Source organism: Calidris pugnax, unplaced genomic scaffold, assembly GCF_001431845.1.
Source record: "Calidris pugnax isolate Ruff unplaced genomic scaffold, ASM143184v1 scaffold103, whole genome shotgun sequence".
NCBI classification, from domain to species: Eukaryota; Metazoa; Chordata; class Aves; order Charadriiformes; family Scolopacidae; genus Calidris; species Calidris pugnax.
Genome location: NW_015090990.1, coordinates 14,257,619 through 14,270,169, shown reverse-complemented (window position 1 = coordinate 14,270,169; position 12,551 = coordinate 14,257,619). Strand labels below are relative to the sequence as shown.

At 39.7% G+C, this 12,551-nt stretch overlaps 1 protein-coding gene across 1 annotated transcript in view; it reads right to left on the bottom strand.

The window, feature by feature from the left end:
• The window catches only part of PARD3B (par-3 family cell polarity regulator beta), a 399,588-nt gene that overhangs the window by 21,933 nt on the left and 365,104 nt on the right, over positions 1–12,551 (bottom strand). The window contains exon 23 of the mRNA XM_014954145.1: positions 9,136–9,215. Coding sequence (XP_014809631.1) covers positions 9,136–9,215 — 80 coding nt within the window. The remainder of the gene's footprint in view (positions 1–9,135; positions 9,216–12,551) is intronic.

Here is a 12,551-nt window from a genome sequence, read left to right as displayed (position 1 = left end):
ATGCTGTTGGCTTTCCACATTTCTCCTTTTGGTAGCTATTTTACAGCATGTTCATTGACAACCATCTTACAGTCACACCTCCAGACCCATTTATCAAGAGAAAGCCAAAGAACTGCAGTGGAATTGTCTTACTTTACAAGGAATTTTCTCACAGAAAGAAAAACTTATTTCCTCACTTTTTCAGCCTAGACTCCATACTTTTTGATCAGTTCTGATTTATAACCCAACACAAGCTGCAATGTTTTTATTCTAAATATCTGTACCTACAAAGCAGCCAGCTGAGCTTCCCAGCTTGTTGCTCTCCTGAGCAATTTCAATATCCATCTCAACAATGCAAAGGGTGTATTTGCATTTTGTAGCACACATCTTATTCCCCAGGTTTCACTCAGCACATCACTCTGTTGATGCATTCTATGGGACTTATGCTTTTGTTTTTTTAATTTGATCATCTTTTTAATTTTAATTCACTTATCTTTTTTCCACAGTTCCTTCATCTCAACCTAACCATTTTGTACTGACACTTCTTTCTTTCATTAATATTTTTGTTCCCTAACAGTTGTTTTGTTCTTTTACTCACTGGAGGCATAGCTAATACAGCGTTCTTTTCTGAGGCCTCCATAACTTCATTAAATTTTATGATATTAATTCAAGCCTGTTTGTTCAAAGGCAGCGTTTTCCTCCATTTCTGTATTTTTAGGCTGAATTTGGTGCCCTTAGTTTGAGTGGGAGGTCCTTATGCCTGGTTATACACTAAAATCCATACCAGATCCATGTTTTTTGTAAATGTGACACTTGAAAGTATTTTTATTTACTCCAGCTAGTATCTCCTTGCAAAAAGGCTGGCTGTTTAGTTTCAAAATATTAATTGACTTTTAAACTATTCCATATTGCATTAACTGGCTTTTTGCTATGAGGAGTTGACTGACTTATTAGAAAAATTGACAAAACTCATCCCTGTCTGCCTCCTTCTACACTTCTAAAGTATTCCTCTGGGACATCTGGTTTTTAGTGTTTTCTTCAAGCTATGTCCCAGTTGTTGCAGACATTTTCTTTGCTCAATTTTCTTCAGTTATTCCCATGGAAATTACAGAAGTGGCCTGCCAGCCACAATCCATGATTTGATGTCATGAACCTTGACCTTTCTGATGTTCTAAAGTATACTTTTTCAGTATTAAGACTTAAGTTGGCTTGGATAGAGACATCCTGTTCATTTCAACTGGCATTTCTATTTTATTAGAAAGCTGGAGGTGCGTTTTACAACGAAACCTCTTTCCTTTTTAATTCCAACTTAGAGATTTCTGTAATTGTCATCCTGTTTATAATTTTCTTTCCTCCTTTCAGCCAAGTCTTAGAGAAATACACGAGACCGTTTTTTGAGATGTCTACAGTACACAGATCCTTTCCTACCTGCTCTGTTTTTAATGCCCAAGACTCTCCCTGTAGAAGCTATACACAGGTTACTTATGAACTCTGCATGTTTTTGGACAAATGCGTTTCGACACCATGCACAAAAAAAGCCTTCAGACTTCACATATGACACTGAGGTGACATTAGCACCATGGCACACTGCAGCAGAGTAACTGAAACTGAGATAAACCAGAACAAGTTGCAACACAGTGCTTCCAGCTTTCTCCTGCATGTACGTATCACAAATCTGGTGTCCCACTATGGATTTGGACCCTGTCCTTCTTGAAAAACAATGACTTTTCTGACATCTCAGAGACACTGGGCAGCTTCCACATCAATGAGTTTTATTATGTTGAAGATTTAAGTAAAGTTAGCTAAGCAAATCTTAAACTGTTTGATAGTGAATTTAAGCTAATCTTCCAATGAGCACATCAGTTTGGATCCCAAGCTTTTGCTCTAGCATGTGAGAATGATCTTTTTTCTTTGCCTGTATTTCATCTTGGCTGGTTTATTGCAATGTATCTCGGAGGTCCTTGAGTAGAACCAGTATTTCCATTAAAACTGATTCTAAATTCGTCTGCCAGGACTTAAAACCCAACTAAAACCATACACATATTTTATTTATAATGAGATCACCACATTGGAAGATACAGACAGATAAGATTTTGCTGCTTTTCAATGAAAGTACAGCTGTCAAGATAAATAACCTATTTAAAAAATATCCCTGAGTTACTGATATTACTTTAGATGATTAAAACAGAAGACGAAGTTAATAAGTATATCACAGAACATACTGTTTGAATAATATTTATATTTCACATGACTAGGATGATGAAATTAGGTGGGCCATTCATTTTTGCGCCCTACTTAGTTCTAATCCCATTTAAGACTCCAAATTATCAAGTCTTCTTAGTTTTGCAGTTATGTCAGTGAAATATTAAAAGAAAAAGATTTACATTAAAAATTAAAGAAGACTACTCATCACAATTGCTTGAGCCTCCTCTCTTAATTTTAATCAACAGTAGAAATGGGAGAGATACAGACTTTTTTCAGGTACCTGAAAGTGCAAAATACTTTCCCATCACTGTGCCTTTCACTGGTTTGCACCACTTTGGAGGGAAAATCTGGGCCTTACTAAAAATATTGTGTATTATATTATGTACCAAAAATTAATAGGTTTCCTTTGTAACTGTATAATTTATGTACAGCAGTGTCATGATTTCACTGACAGACTATGATTTTGGTGACTCTGGACTGGGTTGATAAGTTATTTCACTGCCATTAAATTTTTGGCACACACATACACACCCGTTTATGGAAATACATCTACAGATGCTCTTTTTTAACCAGGTGCACAATGCTCCAATTCAAACAGTGCTACAAGGCAGCAATGATATTCCCTGTGATACGTGCAGCGTTGCCAGCCTCTGCCTGCCATAAAGCATGATTTTGGGCTTAAAAAAATTAAATAAATTCAGCAGACGATATGTGATGAAGACAACTGAAGAGAGGAACAGTGGAAAATTGAGAGGCAGACTGTTACCAAGAAGTGGCTGAGCACCAAGAAAGTCCCTGGAAGATACCTTGGCAGAAGGGTGGCAGTATTCCCAGACAGAGCAACACTGTCACCGTTACTGGGAACCGCTCTGCCACCACATGGCACTTGTCAGTGCAGACAGGTCAACACCAAAAACCAACCAGAACATCACATCCCTCAGCTGATGGCTATAACAACAGCTGCTCTGCTGGGTCAATGCTGTGTAACTACTGTCAGATGTCAAGGAGGAATGTAAGTGAAGTACACAACATGAGAAGAGGGACAGATTTTTTGCAGCGTGAGATGGAATAAGTTAAATCAAAGCGGTTTAAAAAAAAAAAAAAAAAAAAAAAAGTGATTTAAACCAACAAGCAAGGAATTTTGATTTAAATAACTGATTTTAAACTTTGCTTTTTCATCTGCGCTCCTTGGTTAGTAAATTCCCATAGGTCGTGAATGCTCTGACAAGTTGATTTGCAGCTAATTATAATCTGCACTAAAATTGCGATTTTTTTTTTTGCTAACCAGGAGAATACACCATATACATATTTAAGCAAAGTCAGTATATTAATTTCAGATTCTGCTAGACAATGGTGAATGATGACTCTTATTTAATAGACAATTAACTTTTCCTTGTGATTTGTGTCAAGTCACTTTCTGATGGCATTTTTGAGATTCAATTATATTGCAGAAATCCTGCATTTTAAATAAACTTGGTTAGTCAAATAAAGGTAAGAACACTTAAGTGCAAAAAAAAGCTAATGAAGCTTGCTAATTAATCTATTCCTTCTTTTTGAGGAACATTATTTCTTCAAAACTTTGCTTTTGATCCAAAGAGTTGGAAATGTTTTTGACTCAACTCTAGAGGCAACCTCACAAATTGACTGCATGGGGACTCTGTCCCCTTGAGTCAATGCTGTTTTCATGCTCTGTAGTGTAAGACCTAAGTGCTCAATCCATTCAATTTATTGAAAGGGAGGTTAAAAGAAAACATAAATGATCACTACATAGAAAAACTGAAGGAGAGATAGTTTACAGGCTTGCCCCTTAAAATCTAGTGGGAAAAGTATTTACCATGATATCCAGGAACTGAAATTGGCTAATTTCAGACTTAGGAAAAAAAAAAAAGGCATAATCTTTTTAAACAGTAAAATAATTAACCTCTGAAGGATGTAATGAATTCTCCACAATGTGACATTTTAATTATAGGTTAGAGACTTTTGTAAATATATTTATAAAAGTAATGCAATGTATTAAAATTGAAATTTAGTTTGATGCAGAAATGTATGAGGTCTTTAAGGGCTCGTGCAAGGTGACCAAAATTGTCCTTTCTGTTTTCTTACCTAAAAATGGAGGATGTGCTGCTTTTAGCTACTGCTTTAAGAAGTGCAAGCTGCATGGTTAATCTGAAGAGAAGCTTCCAGCATGGTAAGACTACGTGCTGCCACTGTACTGCAAGGCTAGTTCCTTAACACATTTGCAAGTTTCCCAGTTTTAAGATGCATGTTACATTTAAGACAGATACTCCTGTGAGCCAATTACCCGTTTGCTCAGTGGTCTCCTCCCAGCCACAGCAACAACAGCTGAACTCATCTACACAGCTTGAACTCATTTTTCCATACTTGCAGTTATTTTCTAATGCTCTTACTGCCTTTTCAGGCCCACCACTTTCCTCATAAAAAATGTCCGGTTTTCACTTAATATAAGGATACTCGAGAAAGTCTGGAGTACTAGCTTTACTTTGGAATCGGCTTTTTACCAGGAAAAATGGCTGAGCTTTCTGATGTACACTCATGTCACCAGTGTCCCATCTCAGTGTCTGACAGTCTGCTTTCGGCCACAGCCAGCTTTTCCATAAGCACAGAAAAGAACGTGTCCTTGAACACGAGATTTACCCGAACGAGGCTGCCATTGGCAAGACTGTGATTTACATTAAGACAGATTTCCATAAAAGCGAGCTCAAAAATAAAACTATGAACAAACAGAGCAGCTTCAGCTTCATATCTGTTCCATAGCTCCATCAGGAAAATATTCTGGACTGCATGAATGAAAAACAGGCACTAAAAATCGTTTAAAAAATACAAATGTTTTTCTTGCTTCCACACCCTTGTCGTGCACCTCTTCCCAAAAAGATGAGGCTAAAGGCAGAAGAATCAAGCCATCCTCCTCCTAAGCAGGAGGATTTAACATTGTTTAATACTACTACTCAGCAGTACTTAGCTGTAGCCCCAGGGCAACATGTAAGCACTGAGTGCAAAGAACTGTATCGCTCTCGCAAAGCCTTCCATTCTGTCTTTCCCACTTTGCCGCTTTTCTGCAGACAGAGCAGCACAATGCAGTGTGAGATGAAGACCTGCCACTCTCCCGCCACAGCCACTTATCATCTAATTCAGACGTTTGCCTCTGTAGACATTTCCAAACTGAGTCTACTGACTGGCGTTATTTTACCTAGAAACTTAACTACATAACTCAGCTGGCCACTCATTAAGCCAGTCACATACAAAGCCTTCCTCCAAAGGCTGCTGCCTCCTGTTTTCAGCTTTTAATTAAAATTGTAACCTTACACAGGAACAGATCCTCTACTCAAAGGCAAAAAGGGCATCACTGAGCTAAGTGAGAGCGGGACACTGGATTTGCTGCTTCATCTGCTGAAAAGGCAAGCACGCTCGACAGCTGAATTCCTCAAATAGAATTAATACAGACTTATATCACCTGAATTTGGCCTGTAATATCTAGCAGCTTCAGAGGAAAACAGAAAAATACAAAACAAAAGGGCAAAGCAGCAACAATGTTTCAAAGCTTAGATTTTAACAACCCAGCAGCCATGTTCGGATGCTGCTGGCAATTTGACATCCCCTTCATGCAGGATGCGTGCCTTTGCATGGGAACGGGTAGTGTCTTAGGGACACCAGACATTCATAAAGCTATTTGGCAGGTGATCATCCCTTCTTCTTGCCCAGTGGGGAGGAAAATCAAAGCTCTGTTACTCAATTTGTCCATGCCCACACACACTGGCATGACTCCTGCTGGCTTCCAGGTTAAGCAGAACGGTTTCTCTGTGTAGGTCCCAGCTAATCTTGACATGGCCCAGATCCCCCCCTTCCCCCTCATCCAGTGAAACTGGCTGCAGACTGAGCGCCTTCCTCTCTTTCCTTGTGTTGTGCCACACCGGAGTGGCAGGCAGAGGTCATATCCTCCTGGACTCAACACAATATTGCAATAAGAGCCTGTTTCCCAGCATCTACAACCCTCATCTGAATCTTCTTTAAGTATCTCTTATTAAACTGCATAAACTTAGACTTAAATGGCTAAGTAATGCAGACAATTGTATCTCACGTCCATACCAAATGCAGCTTGGTGGTTTGACCAAGGTGAGGACAGGGACAAGAAAAGGGCAGGAACCATGGACTAATACTAGAATGCTGGGGAGAAGAAAGCTGCTCTTTGAGGAAATACTATTTCCTCCCTGTATTTCTTTCTACCTGCCTATTTATTTCTTTCTTTTTTTTTTTTTTTTTTTCAACCATAGTGTTATTCAAAGTCTTACTGTTAGACAGTTTCAGCATCTTCTATTATTTTTAATTTCTTTTGATCTACATAGCTTCATTGTCTTAATGGTTCAACACCATTATTGACATAGTGAAATCTGTTCCTATGAACGTTAATCATTAATTCTTCTACTCATATCCACATACAAAAGTTAGTAAGTGCAAAATGGTAGTAGTAGAACTAGTGGTAGTTATCTAAATTAAGTTATTTTTTTTTTTTTTTTTTTTTTTTTTTTTTTTTTAATAATGGTGCCCATTACAGCAGTATCCATGGATCCTCCACTGAGACGCGGTTGGCAAATGGGTTGTTTTTACCTGGATTCCTCTATGCTCCTGGGCAGTCAGCCACGAGAACGAAAGAAATCACTCATTTCCATTAGTGGCTGGCAATGAGACCGCATCCCTTCTTCTGGATTTAGACTTCACTGTAGCAATCTAGCCATTTGTGACTGCCAGGGCTTAATTACTGCAGTAACACGGAACTGCAAAACTGACAAAACCTAAGTATGTAAGGCCGGAGCCGACAGCTGGACAGGGCCAGAGGTGTGCTGTCCCAAAGCTCTGCTCCTCTCAGCATGGAAACCCTCTGGAGACGCGGCGATGGCGTGGCCTGTGTGCACCAGCGTTGGGCTCGGAAGCACACGACCCCTCTCACTCTCCACCATAATCTTCTTAGGCACTGAGAGAAATTACATTCTTCACACTGATCTCCAAAAGCTTATTGAATGTTTGGATGATTTCCTAAATGGCAAGTTCCAGCCAGCTAAATACTCCAACCTGTCACAAGAGCTACAGAGTCATGATTCCGGCAAGTTAAATGGCAGTTTGGGGAAGAAAACTATGAGATTCATGATCTGATTCAGACGGACCTGCTTTTTAAAAAAACCTCAAACCCCCACAAAAATGCAGGGTGCAGAGGTGAGCAGTACACCCACCTCTGGGACATGCCCAGGATGCAGCGGGCTTGAAAAGGAAGGGGATAGAAGGAATACACAGGACATTGCTGCATGAAGCAAGGGCACGTCTGCATCTGCAGCGTTGTGCTCAGTTCTGGGCATCCTCGCTCAAAAGGAATACCAGTGGAAAAAAGAGAATTCAGAGTGATGGAAGTTACTTCACTGGGAAATTTCCGTTTTATAAAGACTGAAAAAATAAGGTTGATTAGCTTGAAGGGAAAATGAATAAAAGGAGACATGATACGGGCTTGCGAAAATTGCTGTAGCGAGTTACACTGGGCACCAATTGCTAATTTATTCTTGTAATTCACAAGGAAGTACTCAATAAAATTGAAGTTTAAAATAGATAAAAGAGATTGTGCATAATTAAACTACACCTAACTAACCTGCAGAAACCACTGTTAAAATCACAACAGGAGACATGAGCATTGGAGGACTATGAAAAAAGATAGCTATTTACCCAGGAGAGTAAGAATATCCACACTCAGTCAGAAAACACATACAGGACACACTGCTGGAAAGCAGGATTCTGTTGGAAAAGTCAGGTACTGCGCAGGATGAATTTCCAAAACAAATATCATTTGAAGGCAGTAACTAAACTACAGACACATCCTTTAGTTTATAAACCATGTACATTAAAAATGCCTACAAACATTCGACAATATCCTGTGAGACATCCTTTATATATTGGTTTCCAAAAGTAAGATATACTTTGTATTTTCATCTGGAATTGGACACAGCATTAAATATTTGTCAATCAATATCTCCAGTAACACTTCTGAATATAAATAGCTCAGTGGAAAAAGAAAGACAATGATAAAGAAATTATTCACTGATTTCCTAAATGTCAACTCTACTTCACAACAAAGATCTCTTCTTGCTTATAAATAGCTATTTTTGCTTTGCTTTTACAAATTATCTTGCTTGTAGGCCCAATAAGTGGACTGGGCAACCCTTTTAAGGTCTTTCCCAACCCTCTAATTCTAAAGAGGAAATATTTTCTAGCTTTGTCTTCCTCCCACTGCTTCCCACTCTTATAGTACCCTCTCGCTTGCCTTTCTAGCTTGCTAAATCTTACACTCTTCTATTAGAAATCCCATAGAAACGGGACTGAAATCTCTGAAACGCTTCCTTTCTGTTATGCCCCACTGGTTTCAAACTAGAATTACTCTTCATTGAGTTGATAAGGATTAAAAATTAAAAAAAGCCCTCAGAGAATTCACTTCTCATTTCCACAGTGTTCGGTTTAAGCACAGGGATGCTCTAGTGGAATAGGACTGCTAGTCAGAAGGTCTTTGCAGCAGCAGTGGGACTTCAGTAGCTGTGGCTGCTGTAGTTGAGGCTTTCCACAGCAGCACTCTGTCAATGCCAGCTAGGATCATATCGCTATAAACTCGGTCATTTATGCCCTGCTACGACCTGTTATAACTCTTGCAGAGCCAGTTTCCTCAATGTCATGTTCTGTCCCTGTAGATCATGACTCTTGCAATGAGAGAGCTTTTCTTTAAAATTCAAAATTCCAAATTAATAGTACGGTTATAAAGATGGCACTAAATCAGCAGCAAAAGGTGACAAGACAAAATTGTAAAATAATCTCTCATGTTGGAGCCGGGCATCAGCTGTGGGCTGATTTCCCTGCCCATTGGAGGGAGGGTGAATGAGTGTGTGTACGAGGCTCGTGCCGTACCTGGGTAAGGATGCATATTGCCTTTCCATCCCCTCGAAGTGAAGATTGTATGAGCTCCCATCTGGACCTTTTCCAGGCACCTGTGGAGAGGAGAGTAATTAGAGATGAAGATCAATTATGCAGCCCAGCTACTAACAATGCATCTCAAAACGATAAGCAGAGAGCACATGATGCTGCAACATGCCAAAATCAACAAAAGAAAGGCAAGGGCTCAAAGAAGCTCCAAATCCCATACATAATCTTATCACTGCTGACAAGAAAGGCTTCCGTATCAAGGAATGGTTTAGAAAGGGTACAATCCTCAGAGGCTTTTCCTCGTCTGTGTGCTAGCCCGAATACACTCCCTTCTGCCCTGGCTCGCCTTCCTCCTAGAATTCAGTAACATGAGGATGTAATCTAATTAAGTAAGCACACCCCTTCTGATTCCAGTGGCATAACTATTTGAATCAAAGCTAGCATCTTAGTAGCAAGTTTGCTGTTTTTTCTCCACTTGCGTGTTTTGCTCCAGTATAAAACGTGATGTAAACAGGCTTTGCTTTCATTCTTAACACAAATCCAGAAACTTTCCCTAACGCCACTGCAAAGCTAAGTATCCAGCTGGGAGTAAAGTGCATTTATCATGCTCTGATGCCATTTCAGAAGTGAAGCATTAGTGCACTCAGTCAAAATGCCAGCTCACTACTTGGTTTGTTTTCAAGATGGCAACTGGTGTTGGCTGGAGAGCACAATTCTATCAAGAAGGCTCCAACTGGGGTACGAAACAGTGAACTTCAATGCTTTTAGCACACAGGAGCTCTCCCAATTTCACTCACTCAATGCCTGCTGATGGCCCAAAGTGTTAAGAGCCTTGTTAAAATGGAGCTATTAGTCTTTTCCTCCATAAATGCAGGAGGCTCTGACTGCCTTCAGTGTTTCCTACATTAGTATGTATTCCTATTCCAGTGCTGCTAGAATCAGCAGTTTTATAAAGCAATATACTAAGAGGCCATTTAAAATCCCCTTCCCCTTTCACAGATTAATAGCAGAAAGGAAGATTTAATGCCTTTTCAAACATTTTTAACAATTCATTAAAAAGAAAAGAATAAATCACATCAAGCTTTCGGCAAATGCCTGATTATAAAAAGAGAAAACAAACAAAAAATTAACATGTTTTTCACATTCTACAGGTTACAGTACATTTTTGTCAGTCCTTCAATTTATGCACAATACATCATTTTCACTGCAGAGATGTAAAAGCTTCTACAACGGGAAAGGTTATGCACTCAGGTGTAGTAGGTCTAATCTAGCTTTACATAGCATTTCTGTGTACAATTTCTTGTGGACCCATCACATAAGCCAAGTCCAATGCAAAGAGAGGCACTATCCCATGGAGCTACAAGGCAAGCTTAGGAATTATTCTAGACAAATACTGTTATGCACCTTGCCACTCATTGAACATCCAAGATACTCATAAGTGAAAAAAAATATTTAGCACAAGCCTCTTGCTAACTCCCCTTTATCTGACTCAAAACTGAACGGTGTCCTCACGGAACCGACGGACGCAAGAAATAACTACCTCTGATTTGAAATGACCCATGCTTCAGCAGCGCCTGACTTGGGATGAGCGAAAAATAAGAGTAATTGCCCTACATTTCAAAAAGAGGGCAGTAGGCTAAAGAGATCATTCATTCATTTTTTTTTCCACCAGAAAAAAATGACATGTAGAGAGAATTTATAAAGTTAGAGTCACTTAGGCTGAGTCACAGCCACTTTGCCTGTTCTCACACTGCTAATTTGATCAGGTTGATGATTTCCCTTAATTCACCAGGTACGCCGGTGAGAAAAGAGCCTCCAGATTTCTGCTGTTTTATGAAGAAGAATGAGGGTTAAAGAAATGAATGTATAATTTGGTTCACTCAGCACAAAAGCCTCGTAGTATACGGTCTACCTCCATGGCTGTAGGTAGGCTACTAATCATGTGCAGTGGCAAGATGTTTATGAGCTAAAGGATGTGTCTGGTAACTCAGTGCATTTGCAACCCTGTGCAAGTTTCCTGGTGATCACTCACACACCTAGCAGAAGTGACAGCAGCCAGTCAATGTGCAAGAACACAAACAGATTCAGAATTGTGCCAGCATCGAGTCGTGATCCCAAAACTTACACCAGTCGCCAGAAAGTAAAAAGTATTCACATTGCAAGGGGTTTTTGCAGCCTGAAGCCACCCCTTTTCTGATGGTTTCCTACAGACCAAATGGAAGGCGATACCCCCCACCAGGTCTGTTTGTATATATGATTTGAGAGACAGTTGCCATAGAAACACCCTGGCGGTGGATACACAATTTTGCTAATTTGGATCCATCGAGCGGCTGAGTCTCCACACCCTATATAAAACCCCCGACGCACGGGAAAAGCATGCTCTGGCTCTGCACGGCTAATTAAAGACTCAGCCATTTCTTCTCCTTTCCCTTCTCCATCTGTCTATGCGACAGTAAAAACGTATCATCACTCAGTCACCAGCAAAATGGTGCCCGGAATAAAATACTATCTTGATGAAGAGAGAAACTGCAAAAATGGAAACACCTCCCTCGTAAAAGTTATTTATGTTTCAGAGAGAGTCAAAGCAAAGGGTTCCTTGCTGCCTTTTACAACAAACTAAGCTAAAAATCAGCGTGAAAGGTACTAATTAACAAGATCAAAATATCCTGGCTTCTCTTCCCTCCCCAAAACAGGTCGTACGCAGCTGGCCCTCAGTACAGGTGCAGAGGCTTTAACCACATAGTTAATAATCACAAAATATTTACGTGAGCAAACAATAGTCTTAATAAAAAGGATTAAAACATGGAAGTACTATCAAATCTAAACAGATGCTGACCATGAGGTGACCAGCGAGGCGTGGGAGCTGAAGGAAGGTGCATTAATTAGCTGAGTCCATATCAGAGGCAGCTTCTGAGACCAACGCCCCAATCCGTAAAGAGAGAACACGACAGCGGATAAAATACACGTTTCACAAATGTATGGTAATGAATAACAGAAAGAATGATCCAAAACACATTCCTGTATTTTTAGGGTTTAAATTAACGACATCAACTTAAATAAGAGCCATCATTATCAAGAGATCATCTCTTAGTCTAGAGCAGCCTAAACTAACAAGCAAAACATGAATATGCAAAAATAACGGGGTAGAGATAAACACAGAAACAGCCATCATCCCATCAGTGCAATTAAAAGAGCAGCATGCTTAAACTGAGGAAAGGAAATGCTATCTCTATCAAAAAACAACAACAAACAACTCATGAAACTCAACTGTTCCAAACTGTTCCAGTATGGCCAAGCCCTTTGTAGAATGGAAAATTAATAAACTGGATAAGCATATGAATCAAAACAACTAGCATCAGATTAGCAGAGACAGTAAGCCTTTGACAGGTTGAAGAGAGGTA